The sequence below is a fragment of the Brienomyrus brachyistius genome, chromosome 5 (assembly GCF_023856365.1).
Source record: "Brienomyrus brachyistius isolate T26 chromosome 5, BBRACH_0.4, whole genome shotgun sequence".
NCBI classification, from domain to species: Eukaryota; Metazoa; Chordata; class Actinopteri; order Osteoglossiformes; family Mormyridae; genus Brienomyrus; species Brienomyrus brachyistius.
In genome coordinates, this window is record NC_064537.1 from 23,884,729 (window position 1) to 23,906,602 (window position 21,874).

General features: G+C 48.4%; 1 protein-coding gene across 2 annotated transcripts in view; it reads right to left on the minus strand.

Annotated features, from left to right (window-relative positions):
* Nucleotides 1–21,874, minus strand: part of LOC125742804 (ankyrin repeat and fibronectin type-III domain-containing protein 1) — a 234,256-nt gene that overhangs the window by 26,294 nt on the left and 186,088 nt on the right. For both annotated transcript variants that reach the window (XM_049015164.1, XM_049015165.1), the window contains one exon: nucleotides 19,780–19,902. In XM_049015164.1, coding sequence (XP_048871121.1) covers nucleotides 19,780–19,902 — 123 coding nt within the window. The remainder of the gene's footprint in view (nucleotides 1–19,779; nucleotides 19,903–21,874) is intronic.

A 21,874-nucleotide genomic window follows, 5' to 3' on the forward strand; every position in this document is an offset into this window, starting at 1 on the left:
GCCTTCATAAATCTTGGGTGGCAGTGCTGTTGGTGGAGGCAGGGGCACTAGGGTGAAGGGGGCTCAGGGGAAATCCAGTTTATTGAAATTGATGTCCCCTGCCCCCCCCCCCACACCCCCCCTTACCATTCTCTCCCAAGCCTAATTCCATTTAGCATCGGAAAGCAGAGCAGGAAGAGACTTAACTATGCAGGTGAGTCCGAGGGCGGAAGGGGGTGTCCTGGATTCGGGTGTCTCAGGGTGGCAAATCTCAGGAGAGGGGCTAGTAGACGGGGGAAGTATAGATAGCAGCCTCAGTGTGAGAACGAGAGCCAGACCCTGCCTGTACCACACAGCTGACTTCTCAATGGAAAGCCATTCACGCAAGGACTTGGTTCACGGACACAACATCCACTACTGTTTACACGTTGGTCGCTGGGAGAAGCGATGCATTTACAATAGGCAAATATATGTTATATAAAGATCGAGGCAAACTTCCAGCGAGACATGCAAAGGCTGAGAGAAGGATGGTGCTGACAGAGAGAAGGGAGGGGGTGGGTTTTTGGGGGTGGGTGGGACGGAGACAGGGAGAGAGGGGAGCAGACTGTGCTCTGAGCTCTAAATGTGGCTTGTAGAAGTAAATTCTGAAATCTGATTCTTGGCACCAGACAGACTGGAGGCAGGCTGGACAGGGGGTGGGTTGGGGGGACTGCAGGGTGGGCTGCTGGATGCTGGGGGGTGGGGGGTAAGCAGGGGGTGGGAGGGAAGCATAAGTAGGATCCAGTACTTTCCTGAGCCGGGTCTTATCTGCTTATAAGCAACTTGGAGCCAAGGTAGCCTCAGGAGCACAGACACAGTGGGATTGGCATGGGAAAATAATAGACTTTCACACAAAAACACACACACACAAGGCAGTAGTAGGCAGGCACAGGAGACAAGATGGGAATGAGACACAGGTAGATGGAAGTGATAGAGGGAGCGAAGATCAGAATGCAAGGATAAAAACAGAGGTTGAAAGACCTTAATGAAGGGTATTTTCCACCACAAGATACAGTCTCATCACTAAGCACATGCTTCATGGTGACCTTTAATAACCCCTGTGGTTTATGGGAATATGGTTCATTCATGAGGTCAGACCTGAAGGCAGGATCCCCTGTGGAGCACCTGGCTACAGCGAGCGGCTAACCCGGCTAGCTTGCTCCACTCCAGCAAGTGACACTCAGGGGGGGGGGGATGGTGGCTGGACATCCCCATCTCCATGGCCATAGTGGACGCGCTCCAGACCACAAAGCAGGGCCAGCCTGAGGTGCAAAGCCTGCAGGAAGGGATAATGTGCAGGTAGTCGCATTTCAGAGCTGGGTCGCATGTCTCACTGCAGGGTGGCACAATCCCGGAGACATGGCTGTGTGGTTGCCGGGGCATTCCACGCCAGGATGCTATGGGCTCGGCTATGCCCGGCCTCCAGTAGTCCCCGAATCATCAATTAGGTGCTGGGAAGGGAAGAAACTGAGCAACACAACACACAGCCACTGAGTAGAAGAACCAGAAACACAGCAGTATGTTTATTTAGCAGGACCACATGGGCAAGCTTTAAACGGCAACCACTAAGTGAAGCATCTGTATCCCTACTCAGGAGCTAAAAGACCACATTGCCTCCACCAAGGGACGATACACAGAATTCTCAAATATTCTGGCTCTGGATTGGGGGGATTGTAGGGAAGCGATTTGGAACGTTCCCACAGGTGTGCGATCCGGAAACGCAATCAGTAGTCGCTAGGCTCAGGAATCTGCATCTCTGAACTCCCGGGAAGCTCAGCTAACCTTCAGGGTGGAGCTGGGCGGAGGGACGCACACTACCTGTTCACTGTGGTGGTAAGGGTGGGGGGGGGTCGCTGGTTGGAGGCACTAGGTAAATCTCTCTGGTTTTGATGAGTGCAGATAGCCGTCACCATGGGGATGTTCTCGGTGTGTGTGTGCGTGTGTGTGTACTGGCCGGCCCTTTAAGCCCACTGAAGCCTGGAGCGCTTTATGCTGCCTCCATGTGACCTCGCCCTGGTGACACCCAGTCTCCGGACCGCTGGGCCATTCACACCCCCCACCCGACTCCAGAGTGGGAGCCACAGACCCTCTGACAGGCTGGAGGTAAATCAGCCAGTGCCGGGGAGTCCTGCTCTGTCCGCCATATGCCACGGCTGGGGAATGACCTCCCCACTGACTCCGGAACCCGCCAGTCGCCAGACACTCTCACAGGCCCATGCCAAGGGGCTGTCCTGCGTGCTTCTTTGCGAGCTTAAAGAAACATATGGCGCCCCTACGCGTGGAACCTTCTGCCGCCTCACGTCGCCCTGGCGTCTCCTTGCTTTGATGGTCGGTGGCCGCTAACGAGTCGTAATGTTCCGCACTTTCACACTTTGTATGTTATAGTTTTTTTTTCCAAAGAAAAAGAATGCTTTTGGAAGGGGGGGGGGGTGCCCTGTCATTAGACAAGCGATGACTCTCCGGGCGTGGGCCAGGAGGATCGAGGAGCCAGGCAGCTCCTGGAAAGGGGAGGCACTGGCAGGAGCAGTGAGGAGCCAACCCGGTCGGTCTGTTCCCTGCTCCCATATTTATGTGCTGCTGATAGCTTTGTTTCCCTTAATAAACAGCCCACAGCGGAACACTTCTCCAGGCAGCCCGGGGTTTATTTATCTAGAATGTTCCGCCGCGACGCTCTCCCAGTTGGGTCACAGATGCCACAGACAGCGAGGCCGCGGTCGCATTCCATTACGTAACCGGAGTGGAGAGCATGCTTCGGGGCTGGCGTTCCCGGCAAAGACGCCATGGCCAGCCTGGCCCCCAGTGCATTCCCTGGTATCCCGCCGAAAACCTAACCTTCCTCGTGACCACACTGACAAAAAAAAAAAAATACACCGAGCCTCATTCAAAGGGAAAAGGATGTGGGCTGCGGGTCAAGGGTCACGACAGGCGTTTGTGTTGCATCACTCTGTGAGGTATCCACTGAATGGCGTCGGCTGACCTACTGTCTGTGGGCTTTCGACCGAAGCACGGACACCTTCATCACAGATGCCTCTTATAAATGTCTCAGCTAAATCCGCCTGGCTGTAGGAAATTAAGGTGACCTTAAAGGGGAGGCGGGTAGTTTGTGTGACTGGATGAGCCCCAGTGCAGTACAGCTTCCTGATTGGGGGTTTGCTCTCAGCTGCAGGCACTTAGAGATCCAAGAGAAGCTCTGAGAAAGAAGGAATAAGGAACAAAGAAGCACTATCTGCATCAGGACCATCCCCAGGGGTTAAGGCTGGCTCCTGTCTTACCCCTTCGCTGGGCAGGGGTCCGTCCTGCTGACTCATTGCTTGCACATGCCTCAGTGAGCTGCTGTTTTCAAAACCCGGCTCCTCCATGTCACCAACTCTCTCAGCCCCCCCAGTCTTGTTGCCGTTGCTGAGATGAGGCTTCCCTTGGAAACCTGAGCCCCAGATGCAGGACCTAGGATAGGGGGCAGGCCCATAAATCGCATGGGTGCAGCGGGAGCGTCTGCCGGGGGCCAGGCAGGAGCCTGGTAGGCGCGGGGCTGGAGCCATCTGAAACCTCGGCCCTTTCCTGTCTGCAAACAGACAGGTAAGCACAAATAGAGTGTGTCCCCCGCTGCCCTCTCCTGGCAACCTACCCTCCACCGCATTCCTACACTGGTCGGCCATGTCTCCCCTGTTTTTATCGTTCTTAGCTCAGAACCTCAGCACCTTCCCTTTCCTTGGACATTGCAGGGTAAATCGGTACCAAACTGATGGGATATTCACAAAGAAAATGTCTCTCTTGATATCAAGGAGGACTAGCTTGCTAAATTAGCATTTTTCCATATATCTGTAACAGGCAGCAAAAAATATCAAAGGGTTTTGTGTGCTATAAAAGTTATGCATTTTTGTGATGGTTGGGCGGTGTTCTAGACTGGCTGGCTGCTTAAATTGTTATTATATGGGAAAAAATCAGCTCTTCGAAAAACAAAAGCTTACAGCTCTGACAAAGTGGCCTTGTGTTCCAACTCTTCGGACTTGTACTCAACACGGGCTGTTTTATTTAATACTGGATCCAGGCCTTTTAATTGCCCAGTGTACAAATATAACTATTTAACAGACCTCGACCACTCATCAGTGAACATAGTTGTGTTCTGCAATATCACTACTGCCCAGATGCTGGTCTTGTTTGCTAAGCAGCTTTCACCGACCCTTCATTCCTGGTGTTTGTATAAATTTTTGAGTTCTATCCTTCATCTTGTGGTCGTGCCAGACCAGAGCCCTATTGTGGGACATTCACAGATTGTGAAGATTACCGAAAGCTACCCCATACGCTGCTGCCTGTTTCACTGTTATGATGGAGGAATGATGGCAGACTCTCCCTGCGCCCCCACAGAGGGAGGTCTTGCCAAAGCCCAACCCTCTTCTCCCATGGCTGTGCTGGTTCCGGCCCTAACATGAGACAGAGTGAGAATGCAGAAGCGTTCTTGGATACATTAAGGTGAATAACTATTGCTTGTTGGAGGACGTATGCAGACTAGGCTCTCCAGCTGTTCCCACTGCTGTCTGGAGAAGGGGTGAAGCCTGGGTTGCAGTTTTCACTGTGCCCTGAGGGTGTTGGAGATATGATGTTTATCAGCAAAGGCACATTAGAAGAGGTTAAAAAAGCTCTCCAGCACAGAGAACAAGCAGCACAGCACACCGCCTTTCTCGCAGCGGTGCTCAGGCTCCTGCTGGCAGCCTGAAAGTCATCCCCTGATGAAATCATGGAGCAGGTGGTGCTGGAGTGTTCATCCGCAGCCTCCCTAAAGTCACCTCAGACTGGCTCCAGTGCCACCAGGACCCATCCCTGGCTGTGGTTGTCCCACTGGCGGAAAATCACCAGGCTATATGCCCTGCTGTAGGGAGCCCCCCCCTCAATGAAAACTGCCCAGCTCCTTCACTCAATCCCCCAATTTACCTCATCTTCAAACCTTGTCTTCCTGGCTTGTCCTCCTAGTAGATGCAGAGATCATTGGATAGAGCCAGAACCCTGCAGACTCCTCCCATTATCCATCCATCCATCCATTTTCCAAACCGCTTATCCTATTGGGTCGCGGGGGGTCCGGAGCCTATCCCGGAAGCAATGGGCACAAGGCAGGGAACAACCCAGGATGGGGGGCCAGCCCATCGCAGGGCACACTCACACACCATTCACTCACACATGCACACCTATGGGCAATTTAGCAAGTCCAATTAGCCTCAGCATGTCTTTGGACTGTGGGGGGAAACCGGAGTACCTGGAGGAAACCCCACGACGACATGGGGAGAACATGCAACTCGAACCTGGGTCCCAGAGGTGTGAGGCAACAGTGCTAACCACTGCACCACCATGCCGCCCCTCCTCCCATTATCCAGTCACAAAATACTGTCAGTATATACTGGTAAATATTGTGCTTTGTTCGGCTGACCGCATCTATCACACACTGATTCAAAGCCAGATTCCTGGGCAATGGACACCAAGAAAATGATGATGAGAATCAGACGACCTCATGTGCATGTTTATGAATACCCAGTCAGATGAATTCCTACAGGCAGCAGCTGCACTAAGCTCAAGCATCCCCTCCCTTATAATTGTGGAGCAAGATTAGAGAATATTTAAGAACATTTTAGGAGGATGTCTTAAGAATAGCCCCTAACAGTAAACAAAGCCGGGGTAGGGCACTTCTGCAGATCTCTGATCCTGTCCTAGAAGCAGGAGCAGGACAACCAAGCTGAAGCTTTCATTTATGATTTGGGTGATGACAGCCATGGGACGATACCCTTCATTATGTATCATCATCAGGAAACTAAAATAAATAGATATTATTTGTAGACTTACAGAATGGTTAGCAGGGACACTATTACAGATATAGTGTTTTTTTCTAAGATACAGTAATTGATATCATTTAACACTGAGTCTTCAGCTTGGTTTCTCCCAGCCACTAGGAATCTTAAGTTTCATTAGGAAAAACTGGATGGGAAGTTCAATTCATCTTGGAGCTGAAAGCAAAACTTCATTCACAGGAGGGCTGTTTATTCTAAGACTAAATTACCCGCACAATGGGAAGGACTATTATGGGCTATGTGGTTAGCCATTATGATTAATTCCCTGAAAGTCTATCATGTTATCCATATGAAAACAAGGAGTGGAGGAACCTCTGTTATTAGCTACCCTGGAAATTGTAAATAAGGGCTACGTCCAGAACTTTCTAAAAGAGCTAATCATATTCTTGTTCCCTGAGGAGCCCAGCTTACTTAGGAGCAGAAAAGTATGAAAACTCTTTTTTCTCTATCCTGTGATGTATACAACAACCAGCCATAAGATTAAAACCACTGACAGGGGAAGTGAATAACATTGACTACCTCGTTATAATAGTCTTTGTCAAGGGTATCATTATATATTAGACAAGTGAACAATCAGTCCTTGATTTGATGTGTTGGAAGCAGGAAAACATGCACAAGAGTAAGAATCTGAGGGATAAATTGTGATGGATAGAGTCACAGTATCTCCAAAACATCAGGTCTTATGGGGTGTTCTCAGTATGCAGTGGTCAGTACCAACAATACCAGTCCAAGGAAGGCCAACCAGTGAACTGGTGATTCCTGGATGCCCAAGGCTCATTGATGCACGTGGGAAGCTCGTCCAGTCTGATCCCACAAGAGAGCCACATAAACTGTGAAAACGTCAATGCTGCCTGTGATCGAAAGATGTCAGAACACACAGTACAAAACACAGAACACAGAACACAGAACAGTACAGAACACAGAACACAGAACAGTACAGAACACAGAACACAGAACACAGAACAGTACAGAACACAGAACAGTACAGAACACAGAACACAGAACACAGAACACAGAACAGTACAGAACACAGAACACACAGTACAGAATTCCCCGATGGCAGCGGCCTCTTTCAGCAGGATAATACATCCTGCCACACTGGAAAAATTGTACAGGAATGGTTTGAAGAAACATGAAAAAGAGTTGAAGGTGTTGACTTGGCCTCCAAATTCTACAGGTTGCAATCTTATCGAGCATCTGTGGGATGTGCTGGACTAACAAGTCCGATCCACAGAAGGCCCACCTCACTGCTTGCGGGACAGGGCTTAAAGCATCAGCTGCTAAGGTATTGGTGCCAGGGACCACAGGTAATCTTCAGAGGTCTGGTGGAGTCCATGCCTCGAAGTATCAGGAACGGGGGACCTACACCATATTAGGCAAGTGGTTGTAATGTTATGATTGATCAGTGTATGTTTCCTATAATAAAATAAACAGATTACACTCAGAATAGTTAGAGTACATAAGAACAAAAAGAAGCATTAAATATAATATGGGTGCATAATTGGGGGCGGCATGGTGGTGCAGTGGTTAGCACTGTTGGCCCAGACCTCTGGGACCCGGGCTCGAGTTTCTATCAGGATTTTATGTGTATGGAGTTTGCATGTTCTGCCCATGTCGTCGTGGGGTTTGCTCCCATTGCCCCCCACAGACATGCTGAGGCTAACTGGAGTTACCAAATTGCCCATAGGTGTGCATGTGTGAGTGAATGGTGTGTGAGTGAATGGTGTGTGAGTGTACCTTGCGATGGGTTGGCGCCCCATCCTGGGTTGTTCCCTGACTCATTCCCGTAGCTTCTAGCATAGGCTCTGGAATCCCATAAGCTTGAATAGGACAAGCAGTTTCACAAAATGGACAGATGGGTAAATAATCTCACACAGAAATTCAAGTAATTAAATCAAAAACGTTCTGAAGCTCTGTCAGATTCTGCATGGATGACAGAAACGTAAATCAGATTTTCATTGGAATAATATTTGATAAACTCACTCGGTTGAGGTATATGGTGAGTTTGGCATTGTTTTTTTAATACAAGAGTTAAGTAAGGGCATCTCAACTCTAAGTAAATATCATAATATTATTGTTTGAAACTCTATTGGGTTTACTTCATTTCAGTATGTTTCCATTCGGCTTGCATGGTGCTCCAGTCACACAATCCATCTTTGGAAACCGCTTATCCTATTTAGGGACACGGGGGCATCCAGAGCCTAACCCAGAGGCTACGGGCGCAAGGCAGGAAACAACTCAGGATGGGTGCACCAACCCATCACAGGGCACACTCACACACACCATTCACTCCAAATAGCCTCAGCATGTCTTTGGACTGTGAGGGGAAACCGGAGCACCCGGAGGAAACCCCAGGACGACACAGGGAGAACATGCAAACTCCACACATGGAACCCAGGTGAAGACTCGAACCCAGGTCCCAGAGGTGTGAGGCAACAGTGCTAACCACTGCATCACCATGCCTCCCTTCAGTTACTTTCTTTGTCCAATATTGTTTTTTTTCATATCTGATGAGCAACATCCTTCTTTCACATGTGGATTATGCTGCTGGTTATCTGGAGGACATCACAAATGAAGTCACAGTGTCTGATGCTCCTCCAGGGGAAGGGGTCTATTAGCCAGCACTCTCAATGACCTCACCTGAAAGCCGGTCCCAGAGCCAACCCAACAGAAAACATAATGCCAGGTAATGTTAGTGGCCATTAAGGCAGCCCTTTGCGGCAGATGGTGTCACCTGACTCTTCTCAATGCTTTATAGTACACATGGATGCCTTGGAGTTGAAGGCTGTCCTGTCCCTGGAGGTGGTAGGGGTTTCAGGTGCTGTACATTATCCAGAAACACTCAGCCTGCGAGATGAGGTACAGCAGGATTGAGAAAGTGTGTCTAGCCAACAAATGAATGATCCACCCCCTCTACTATAAGCCTCACCCTAAAGACACCGCTGCATGGAGGATACCAAAGCACAGATTGCTTGGTGATATTTAGTTGCTCAGTCGTTTTGCTTCCCGGTGGTCCACCTATGAGGGTGAACGTGACCTGAGGAATTCTGGGGAATGCTGGCAAGAAGCTGGGAAATAAGAAGACACTGCTGCATTCCGTCTCGAAACCGACAGACAGGTGACCCTAAATGTTCATACTGATTCATTCCACCTGTCTATTGTTCCTGCTTGCATATATGGGGGGTGTTCTGTCTTTCTTTTGTCAGTAGGTCCAAACCACAGGTTTGAAACATAAACATCCATAGAGTGAGCTGCTTACAAGTGCAGTTCTCATATTTTTCCATCTTTGCCCCATTAAAATGTCAAATTTTACATTTGTTTAGCAGGAAAGTTTCTCTTTGTAGTCACATTTTCCTCCCAGTCTTAAAAAGAAACTCTGGTAGGTAGTTTGTTGAGCTGACTAGGCTTTCCCACTGTGGTATAAAGCATAATGTATGTATTTAAGCATATATACACGGAATAGAAGTTATGATAAGAATTAAGAGAAAACCACATACTCCAAAAAAGATTAAAGGTTGCTGTGCTGAGTCTGTCAGTACGGTCTGCATCCTGCTGTCCTCGTCCTCAAATCACACAAATCATACCATATGCTAAAGAAAAGATTCCACAACTCCCACCTACTGACTGCTGATTCACACTGTGTGAATCTTAAAATAAAGTCTGCGCAGAAGAATTATTTAGAGTCCCTGAAGTAGACAATAACCTTGGATTTATTAACTTTTATTTACGAATATCTTCAAAAAAAGGATGGAAAATAAGTGAGTCAGAATGAGACGGTCCAATAGCTGAGAAGAAACATACTGCAAAAGAGCCAAATGAAGGCGTCTGGGCTTAGAACTTATTATCTAAACAATCCATACTGCCCTGCACAACGACCCAACCACCACCTCTAAAAGGAAATGAGAAGCCAAACATAAGAAATCAAATTATGAACCGAAAAAAAATAAAAATAAAAAACTCCTACTAGGTACCCTGGGACCAGGAAACAAAGAACACAGAAGAAACTCAACTGGTATTGGGCATGAAGACAAAAATGTGCATTGGCTGAGTTAGTGTTCACTGTCAGAGATAGAGAGCAGACAGAGATCCTGCCCAAACACCGGCTTGGCTACCACAGCCTGGCCATTGTGGAAGGCGGATGCAGAAGCGGCCCCAGATACGTAAGAAGAAAGACTGACCTTTCTTATACAGTGTAATTGCCTCTATATGTCTAATTAAAAGTCAGGAATTATGTGCCCTTACTTACATTTGAAAAACTGTAATTTTCAGTACTGTGGGAGGGACACACTTCAACACCAAAGAGGTGTTATAATATTGAACCGTTCAATTCATCCAGCAAACAGAATAAGAATAAAAACCCACCCATACTTAATCAGAAATTAAGTAGCAGCTCCGTCAGTAATAATATTATATATTGGTTTTTGTCGGCTGCTGCAAGAAGCCAACAACGTTAAGAGTGAAAGCCATATTCTCACAAAAGCCTAGTTTAAGGGGTCAATACCCTCTCTGTACTGTAATGTATATACCCTCAAAAGAAATTTAAAAACCAACTCTGGTTCTCCGGATTGAACATTGTATTTCGATTTCATTTTTATGAGCTCTGTGATTTTCATTTTTGTTTTATTGCCGTTTTAGAAAAAAAAAAACCTATATGGAAGTTTTCACTCCATAAATTAATTAAAGTAGGTTCAATTCATATGAGACATTTATGGTGTAATGAAATGACGGCAACAGTGCATGAAGAAAAGCATCGTTTCATCCATGGTACTCTGGGAGTGGAGAATAATATATTTCATCGTTATCCTGCTTTGCTCAAAGTAGTAGCTGAAATGATACGAACTTATAACTTCCCAGACACTTTGACAAGATATCCCAAAGATGATTGAATGACTGTCAATTGACCAATAAGTTTTTAGAGAAAGCGTACAAAAATCTTTCATTGTGTCCCAGTGAAGCACAGCATCATTGAGCATCTATGGACTGTATTTATCCTGGTTTCAAAGAGAAAATTAACGTATACGTTGTCGACCTAATTCCCATGAAATGATTAACACTGTGGTTCAATTACTGATACGGCACTTTAAATTTAAAGTTTTTACATTTACATTGATACATTGACTAAAAAAAATTATTTTGGCAATTTTATGGGGTAAGATGAGCTTAGAGTAGTGACATCTAAAAAAAATACATTTTAACTTAAAAATATTGGTAAAAATGATAATATGGAGCCAAGAAATCCCCCTCACCAACACACACACACACACACACACAGGTTTGTAATTTTATCTTTGTGGGGACTCTCCATTCATTTCTATGGGGAAAACTCCTATATTCCTATATGACAATGTTAACCCTACCCAGCCCTAACCTTATCCATAAGTAACTTGTCACACTCGATCGCGGGCAGAGCGGCGATCGTGCGGGCGAGCAGGCAGAAACGGGCAAACACGCCGTATTCAGGGCAAACAAGGGGTTTATTCCGAATAACGGGGCAGGGAACAGAAGACGCCAACTAACATCAATGACAGACAACGGGTTAGTACAAAACAGGAACTTAAATACATGGAACAAGGCAGCAGGAAACAAGACACGACTGGGCACGATCAGGAAATCACACGTGGGTAATTAGGGGGCGTGGCACACACGAGGAGCGGACGGAGCGGGTGTCACAGAACCCCCCCCCAAAGGCGCGCTACACCGGGCGCGCCCAGGAAGGGGGCGACGGACGGGACGAGGGAGAACAGGACCTGAAAGACAAGAGCAAAAATCAATGGGGAACCGGGAACAAGACAGACAGGCAAAACTGACACAGAGGCAGGAGCCAGGACAGGACACTACACAAGACAGGAAAGGCCGACAGACAGACCAGGAAGGGAGAAACAGCGGGAACAGGAGGAACAAAAGGACCAGGAGTGAACGAAGGGAACAGAGGAGGACGAGGAGCAGAGACGGGAGGAACAAATCGAGGGGGAGCAGAGACAGGCGGGACAAAGAAAGGGGAAGCAAACGAAGGAGGGACCAGGGCAGGAGAGAAGGGAGAGAAGGCGGGGGAACAAAAGGGAGCCCGTGGGAGCCCCAGCGGGCGACGGGCGGCAGCCGGAGGGGCCGCAGACGGCCGGGAGGCCGGAGCCGGAGGGGACCTCGGAGGGGCCGAGGAGACAGGGCGAGGGACCCGCGGAGGGGCCAGGGAGGAAGCAGGAGGGAGCACCGGGGAAGGGGACGAGGGAGCAGGAGGGGCCCACGGCGAAGGCCCGGAGGAGGGGGGAGCCGCAGCAGGCGGCGACGTCCGGCGGAGGGCCGGAGGTAGGGGCCCCGCAGGCAACCGAGGAGCCGCCGTCGGGGAGCCCGCAGGCGACCGACCAGGCACCGGAGGGGGGAGCGAGGCAGGGTGACGAGGCATCGGAGGGGGACCCGCAGGCGACAGCCGACCCGGAGGGCCAGGACCTGCAGGCGCCAACCGAGCCAGAGCGTAGGCGAGGGAGGGCGAGCCAGGGGGCAGGGCGGGAGGGACCCCAGTCCGACGTCTGTGTCCCCTCCCTCTGCGGGACACAGACATACCGACCCCCGGTCGGGGTCGATGTCGCCGGGGTGAGGGTGAAGGAGTCACAGGAGCGGGGCCAGGGACAGGAGCGGGGCCAGGGACAGGAGCGGGGCCAGGGACAGGAGCGGGGCCAGGGACAGGAACCGGGTCAGCAGGCGGAGGGGGCGCCTCGGGAGCTGCTGCAGCGCGGTCAGGAACAGGAGCTGGCTGCAGTGGGGGCGCCTGCCCGGGAGCTGCAGCAGATGGCTGCAGTGGGGGCACCTGCCCGGGAGCTGCAGCAGGCGGCTGCAGAGGGGGCGCCTCTGCAGGAACAGGAGCACGGTCAGGAACAGGAGCTGGCTGCAGTGGGGGCGCCTGCCCGGGAGCTGCAGCAGGTGGCTGCAGTGGGGGCGCCTGCCCGGGAGCTGCAGCAGGCGGCTGCAGAGGGGGCGCCTCTGCAGGAACAGGAGCACGGTCAGGAACAGGAGCTGGCTGCAGTGGGGGCGCCTGCCCGGGAGCTGCAGCAGGTGGCTGCAGTGGGGGCGCCTGCCCGGGAGCTGCAGCAGGCGGCTGCAGAGGGGGCGCCTCTGCAGGAACAGGAGCACGGTCAGGAACAGGAGCTGGCTGCAGTGGGGGCGCCTGCCCGGGAGCTGCAGCAGGCGGCTGCAGTGGGGGCGCCTGCCCGGGAGCTGCAGCAGGCGGCTGCAGTGGGGGCGCCTGCCCTGGAGCTGCAGCAGGCGAAGGCGGCTGCGCAGGCAGCGAAGGCGGCTGCGCAGGCAGCGAAGGCGGCTGCGCAGGCAGCGAAGGCGGCTGCGCAGGCAGCGAAGGCGGCTGCGCAGGCGGCTGCTGCTCGGGCTGAGCAGGGGCTGCAGGCACAGGAGGCGGCTGCTCGGGCTGAGCAGGGGCTGCAGGCACAGGAGGCGGCTGCTCGGGCTGAGCAGGGGCTGCAGGCACAGGAGGCGGCTGCTCGGGCTGAGCAGGGGCTGCAGGCACAGGAGGCGGCTGCTCGGGCTGAGCAGGGGCTGCAGGCGGCGGGACCGGCAGGTCCCGTGCGGGCAAGACGGACGTGGTCCCTTTAAGTGCCCGGGGCACACGCGGGATAGCGTCCCGCACCGCGCGGGCCCCCTTGTTGGCCAGCCGCTCCGGCCGGAAGTAGTACCGCTCGAGGGGCGGTAGCAGCTCAGCGGCGGCTGGGTGCTCTCCCCGGACTGGGGAAGCTGCCAGCGCAGGCAGCTTAGCTGCGGTGATGACGTCGAGGTCAGCCGGGGAGTCCTCCAATTCCCCGGTTAGGAGAGAAGCGGGGATGAGCGCGCACGCTCCCAAAACGATTGCAGGGGCGATCGCGTGCTTCTTCTTCTTCTTCTTCTTCTTCCTCTTTGTCACGGTGTCCGCGGGAGGCTGCTCCACGTCCGACAGGACGGACGGCTGGGGAACAACCTCCGGGACGCACCGTGCGTCCAGCCCCAACCTCCGCGCTGTTAGGCGCTGAACCAGCTGGTTGAGGTGGGAGCGCACCTCTCCTAGACGATGCCCGTCCTCAGGTGAAGACATCGCCAACAGGAGGTCGCAGCTTCGGTTGGCTAAATCCAGCGCGACGGGATCCTCCCGAACGTCGGGCTGGTTCAGCCAGTAGTGTACCTCATGCAGCAGACCGAGACGTTGGCTCTCGGTCTGCTGCTGTGCCTTGTTGAGTTGGTCTGTCATTCTGTCACACTCGATCGCGGGCAGAGCGGCGATCGTGCGGGCGAGCAGGCAGAAACGGGCAAACACGCCGTATTCAGGGCAAACAAGGGGTTTATTCCGAATAACGGGGCAGGGAACAGAAGACGCCAACTAACATCAATGACAGACAACGGGTTAGTACAAAACAGGAACTTAAATACATGGAACAAGGCAGCAGGAAACAAGACACGACTGGGCACGATCAGGAAATCACACGTGGGTAATTAGGGGGCGTGGCACACACGAGGAGCGGACGGAGCGGGTGTCACATAACTAAATAAAGCATTTTTTGTTTTTTTGATTGCATTCACAGATCATTGTGGGGACCTGAAAAATGGTCTCCGCAAAGTCAAAATAAGTTTTATCACATTATGGGGGACATTTGATTCCCACAAAGTAATGTAAACATAATCCATACACACACACACACACACACACACACAAAAGAGGTGCTTTTAATCTACCTTCGTAGTAAAAGTTCAGTTGGTGGGGGCAGAATTTGATAATGATTTTAAACTGTTTCCGGCTCTCTACAACTGTCTAAAGCGATTAACAAACTTATTGTAAGTCCTCACTATGTGCTGTAATACCCAGGCCTGGTCTTGGTGCCAAGACCCCTTTTTGTAGCCGAGTTTTATTAAGACCAGTCAAGACTACCGAACACCTTGATATTTATCACAACGGCTTAACAGTCATCTGTCTGTTAAACCCTAGAAACCAACAATTGCAAAGTGTCTTTATTTTTGCACCCATTCATCTCAGGCTCATAATTGTGGAAAATTGAACTCTGGATTACTCTGGATTACTCTGGATTACTCTGGATTACTCTGGATTATTCAATCCGGATGCCCAAGTTGCAATGTTGCACGCTAAAGTATTCCAGAACAATCCTGTGTACAAAAAGGAATATATTTAATAAAATTTCTAAAAATACTCCTAATAATCCATAATTGATATTACTCACATTAATAGTGCATTTTCGCTTCTGCAATGATCCACGCACTACCATTCTGGGAGAAAAGTATTTATTTAATAATTTTTTAATTATAAGCCTATAAATAAAGGGATAGAAAAACACTCTAAATTGGTCTGAAGTTTTACTAGATATAAATAAACACAGCATTCTGTTTATTAGAAAAACAGTTACTTGATATTTTCGCAGTATTTATTCACAAAAGATTGTATGCGTATGTTTGATGTCGAGCTCCGTCAAAACAGTTGAAATAGAAAACGCCCATCGTGTAACTGGAACACCTCCTACATGTAAACACAATGATGTGCTACAGTGTGGGCTTGTTGTTTGAGAATAAAATGCCAACTTAAAGGTTCCTTCTCAAATTTCACTTTACCGATCATAGCGTATATAGGTGGGAAAAAGATAACAATAAACATTAGACTCTAAGACTGTCTGTTATGTCTGTTTATTCAGTGGATCATAAATTAAATAATGCTTTTCTATTGCTTTCAAAAGTTAGAAAGTATAAAAATACAAAATCATGCATTGTTGTCTATCAGATAACTTCGACAAGTTACCAAGTGGATGCAAAATGAAAGATATTCATTTCACTAGCCATGTATTCCTTCATAGTACTAAGCCATAGAAAGGTCCCCAGTGAAACCCCTGCATTCCCACATCATAGAGACTCTAATCGCAACATTTATAAGATTTTATTTGTAGTTAAACTGCATCAGAAATGCAGGCTAGAAGGCGAATTCACACATCTTTATCTTGCTTCGTCTGTGGCCTAGGCCTACTTCCCCAGCAAAGCCAATAATTATATATTAGTAACTGTTATATATTGACGCTGGGTTATTTGTTTGATATCGTCAAGTACCGATAATATCGTCTCAACCTTACAATAGATTCACTGTCTTCTAGCTGTTATTATTATTATTCTATTAATTGACTTTATCTAGCACTACAGTCTGCATGAAGCACTCGCGATCGAATCTTAATTAAATGTATACACACGGAAAGTTTGAAACCTATAGATACCTTTTCCTGCATCTAAGAGACTGCTGTCATTTTTACCCAGAATTTACTCATTTTCTTTTAGTTAACAACTCTTATTAGTGAAAAACTAAATCCTAAATAAAACAAAACCAAATGGATCCTTAAGAACACTATGCAAAGGCAGTTTACACTTGTTTCCCATGAGTACAGCAGAGATTGTTCCAAGGAGGTTTCAATTCAAGAACGTTTTTATTCGATTTCAGTGCTTTCCCAAGCAGCGATTAGCATCTGACATGCGCTACACCCAGCGATTCGGTGACATTTGCACAAGCACGAACAAGGCTGGATGTGAGGGGAGAAACATGGGAGGTTTGTTTGCCGGGGAGACTCAAGTTGACGTACTGAGATGACATTTGTATGTGAAAACACCAGAAAAGACAAAGAGACCCCAGATACTCAAAGAAACCACGGGGAGTGACAGGCAGAGATGTCCAGTGTAATTGGGGACTTCTCAGACAGCATGCCCCTCAAGGGAACATGTTGACTTTGCCTCAGACCACAGCCTTGTGATTCAAACACATATCCAAAGGGGTATGTCATATTTAAGACATGCCTATTTCAGACGTGATTTCCAACTCCAGGCTTCTTTGTGAGGAAGTTTCGATTTTGACTTGGGGAAGCTGCATTGTTGAGGTCTGCGCCCCCTGGGTTTCGTGGTTACTGTTTCCGAGTGCCTGGCGTCTCTGCAAAGTCTGTATATAATGTTGTGGTTGGGATTCACGGCGCAACCAAACAGTGTTAAGATGACCACCACACAATATGGATTACATTAGTGTTAATAGGAATGTCTCCCCTTTTAGCAGAGTGGAAACTGGTCAGCTCACAGTGTTTGCCTGAATCGATAGCCAGACATTCTTTTGGACGGCTGGCATAGACCTGGAATTGGGGTGCAGAAGAAGAAAATCTCACCAGAGTAACCGCCCCACTACTAGCACTCCGTCCCCCACCACCCTACAGTTCTCCTCCACAAAAAACTTCTGAAGTTCCTTCAAAAATAATTAACTATGATTGTTTCCCAGAAAAAAAGCATTTCAAGATGTTTTCTGCACAGTGCCACTACCACTGGGTCCACATCTCACCCCCACTAAGTCCCACTAGAGCCTATTTGTTTAGATTAAAAATAATAATTATTGTTTTTATTATGGTGGCATTGGAAAATGAGTTCCCCCGAGGTCCACAGGGTAGACAGATCGACACGCTGATGAAAATGTGAATGATTTGTGAGTCTTATGGCAGTTTTCCCCTTTCATTCTCCCTGCTGAGAATGACAACAAAAAGGTGAATTTTTTTCCCACAAGCCTCGGTCATCGGCGCACTAGCAGACCATCTTCCAGCTGGGCGGTAGTGGAATACTCAAACAGAACAATCGCATGTATGGCTTTTGGATTCCAGCCTGACGTCGAACATAACAGCCTCTCGAGTTACCGATCACCAAAAAAATCACAATATCAATGCTGAACCTTGTAGACAGAAGAGAGCACACCATGCACGCTGACACTCAGACACAAAACAAGTCACACTTTGGCTCCCTTTTACATTCTGCTGATCTACAGGACATTCAGCATGCAGGATCTGCTTACAAACTAATGTCTTTTAGCCACCAAGCTACATATATGCAAATATGATCCTTCCCTGTATTGGTAGCTGCTGAGAGACACTGGAAAATGAGCTCCTTGGAATACAAAGCATGGCCTTCCAGCACAGTTTGTTACCCCGTGTCTCAAACCATGAAGAAAAGTGAATTCCTCAGTCTCACTTGCACTGTCCAACAGTTCAGAATGTTCTTTTTACGTTTTACGTGAAGAAATAATAAAGTTATAGCTGAACTGTTGCAGGACACCCATAAATGTGTGTGTCAAATCTATATGGGGTGTTTCATTAAAGACAGCCTGCATCAATAAGACCAGAAATTTAGAAAAGAAATTCACTCCATTATCAGCATAGACAGGCAATGCACATCCACACATGCCTCCACATACGTATAGTCTAAATTATCTAGCTTAAATAATTATGTATGGAGCAACAGAAACAAAGCATGAAGGCAATGGCCTTCACCCATCTCTCTGCAGACTGTGTAAATCAGTCTTGACAGAGACAACTGACAAAAAGTACCTGTGTAAGCCACTATGAGGCGCCCCTGAGACAGCACTGTCGATAGAGCATAAAAGCACTGCTTTGATCTTTACATTACTGCCTTCAAGGACAGAGATCTAGAGACACAGGGACCAGGTTTCTGGATCTGCGTATGCAACGCACGGCAACCTGTGCGCTTCCCCCCTTTGTTCCAGTTCATCACGCACAGTGTCCGGGGAGACGTCAGCGGCCGCCGCTGTCCAGGGAAGGATGCCCGCCTCCTGCACTCGGGAGGCCTGCATTTCTCTGGAGCCAGGCTGTGTCATTATCACGCCAGGGCTCCATCATCCACTGCGGCTGTGTTGTGGTGAGGATTGAGAAGTGGCCAAAGCCAGCACGCGCACACGTGGAGGGAGGATGGATGGCTGGCAGGCTGGCGGGAGCGATTACCAAAGGCGGTGGCAGAAAAGCACACTCGTGATGGAAAGGTTTCAGGCTCCTTTCATCGGCTGCCTGAAAGCTGTAGGTTTACAAGTGCAAGATGAGGCGGCGCCACCGCGGTATTCTGGAGCTGCTGGCGGAGCACAGGCGGCGCGTGGACCCCACCCCTCCGCTCCCATGAAAGGGCCGTTAATGGTGGAGCTTAACAAGGCTCTTGTTTAACAGCTATCTCAACTAATAAACCAGCCAATAAATGAATAAATATAAAAGCCAATAACTGGACAAAAAGAAACTCTTGAAGTTCTGGATTCTGGTGAGGGGGGGAAGCTTGAACGTCGCCCCCGCCCCCCGCCTGCAGCATGTTCATATTTTATTTCATTTTTTCAAACAAAGATGAAAGACGATGATAGGCATAGAGGACGCAGCGTATATGCGAGGTTTAACGCTGATGGCTAGAATGCTGGAACGCTGATTAAAGAATGCAGACTAATGCAGTAAGCGTCACGGTGAATAGTGCTGAATTACTGTGTGTGACCGAGGTGATGAATTGTGGTTGTACCCTCCCAAAAGACACTGAGTAACCTCAAATATCTCTTCAGAAAATAAACAATGTATAAGACAATGCAATACTGCAAGATGCATATCCAGACACTGTTAATCTCACACTGAGATATGACGAACGGTGAAGCCCAGTCACTTGTATACTATCCAAGAACATTTTAATGATTCTGGGTCTGGAAGGGCGATTGCCTGCTTCTGCCAAAGCCCCAAAACGCTCCTTAAGCATGAGATTTTCTGCTGCCTAAAAGTTGAAGACGGTGGTGGTCGTGGTAGCCTTGAAATCTCATGGGAACCTTAAGGACAATGGACATTTTTTAGGCACAAAACACAAAACAGGCTTGCTCTTTGTCCTTATCTTCCTCTCACTCTTGCTGACCCCTTGTTGAAGACTGGGTCAGCATAGGTCACAAAGGGTCGCAGTAGGCAACTGACATCACTATTGCTGCCAATCACTGACTCCACAACCATCTTCCCAGACAGCAGTCAGCCTAACGGCACCGCATAGTGCCCGCGGTGTCAAAAGAAACTGACAAAGAGCAGCCGGTCCAGCAGAAAGATCACGTTTGCCATATATACACTCTGGTAGATACTCTTACCAGTCTAAACTGAGAGAACGCCTCCTGTACAGCAGCGTCCTGTCCGGGGCTGTCTTCTCAGGCTTGAGATGACGATCCTTTAGGGAAAGACGCTGGGTAAACTTGGAGATTCCAGACTCCAGCCTGCAAAGAAATGGGTAAAAACAGTGGGTAGCTATGTGACTGGAACCCAGGGCTCCTGCAAAACATTGACACCTTGCAGAAAGCTTTAGGGTAATGATTGCTACATTGAAATACAAATTAGAATCCAATTTGCTTCCCTGATGGGATTATGATTTTTAATATTGCTGAAGAGTCTTCTTGGGGCTCATTCAGAAGTTCATTCAATTAGGCGTAAATTTGTGGGACAGGACACTGTAAATGTAATGGTTTATGCCGGTGCAGTGCTCTCATAAAAAAGTAAATTAGATAAATATGTAAAAATTCCTCTACCCGAGATCCAAAAATGACATGTACCCACGTTGACCTTGACCAAACAATAGTGAGTGGTCACAGCTTTCAAAGAGCACACTGGAGCGGCAGGCGCACTGCTGCCAAACAGTGATGGAAATATTCCACTGTGGCCTTGTTTGCACTGGCCTTGGTCATTGGTTCTCTGCTTTGTTCTTGTTGTGAGTCCATGTGTATCCAGCTAATTACTGTCGTGCCAGAAAAATGGTGAATAAAAGCATCAAAATGACCCTTGAGTTTCCCACGCCTGGTCCCCCCCGAGCCGGACATGCCCCGCTTTGTACATACGCTTTCTGTTAATTCATAATTGAGACCACTGAAACCAGCACCGCCGTTGTTGACTCACTGCATTGTGAACACATTCCATTCTTGTGGCTATGGAAGGGGCGGCTCCCTGCTACTACAACCCACTGCGCACACTAGAAACAGCCCCCCCCCCCCCCCCGCCCCCTAGACGCTGAAGTAATGTGCGATCCTCCGAAGAGTCGCAGAGCTGGGAACCTCCGAACCCATTGTATCGCGTTATTCGCACCTAATTAAACAAATGCGTTTGTTTCCATTTTAATAAAGAATAATCGAAAAGCACTGTCGATGACTCACGCCGGCCTCTTCACACCCCAAGCCAAAAAATGTTTTAGTCTCCATGGAGAGTTTTGTTTGGGTTGGGTTACGGAGGAAGATTTAGAGTGACAGAAGCTGCTGGATGACACACAGTCCTATTGTGAAGTTGGGACAGCAGTTCCATCAAGGTATGGCACAGCGTTCACGGCCCTTATTACAGGAGTATGACAACCTCAGCCTGCCAGTTGGGTCCCACACATCACTGCGGTCAGCACTGTAGCCAAGCCTTTAAAATAGCTCTGTACGATAAAATGATTGTGAAGTAGAAATTGGAGAATACGCCGTAAATTAAAGCCTCATTTGGAGTACATGTTAGTTCATAGGGTAATACATTCAATCAAGACAAAATTGTCATAAGCGTTCCTTGGAAACTCCGTCTGTGTTTGTGTTGGTAAGGGCCTAATAGCAGTAATAATATTAGTTTAAAATAATTGCCAGGACCTCTCAAAAAAGTGTCTGGGTTGCACATTTTTCAGTGTTCCTTTTGAAACTTACTCGAAACATTTTCGGCCTGGTTACCCTGATTTGAGTAGACAGGTGCGTTTTGATACAATTTGCTTAGGCGATATCAAGCATGTCAAAAAAACCATTTGGATGAAGGAGCACACAGTGATGGGAGGGAGAGCAGAAGATCTCAGTGGAAGATTACAGCCACAATATCTTATGCCACAAGGTAGCAATTCACCCACATCAGGGAGCGATATCTCTGTGTTCCTGCGTTGTAAAAACACGCCAGGAACCGGAATTAAACGTACGCTAGAAATAATCATAAGAAGCTCACAACCCATCCTGTTACTTTATCTAAAAGTGTCGTGGAAAATAACGAAAAGGTTTAGCTAACTTGAGTAAAATAAAGCTAACTTTTTTTTTTTGTCTTTAAAACCTCATTAGTGAATGCATTTTATAATTCCAGTCTACATAATCTGTAAAAATAATGGCTGTTTCAAAGGCATTTAGCAAGAGGGCATTTCAATTTTAAATGCAAATAAATAGAAGATAGAAATGCCTTTTGTTATGGAAGGAT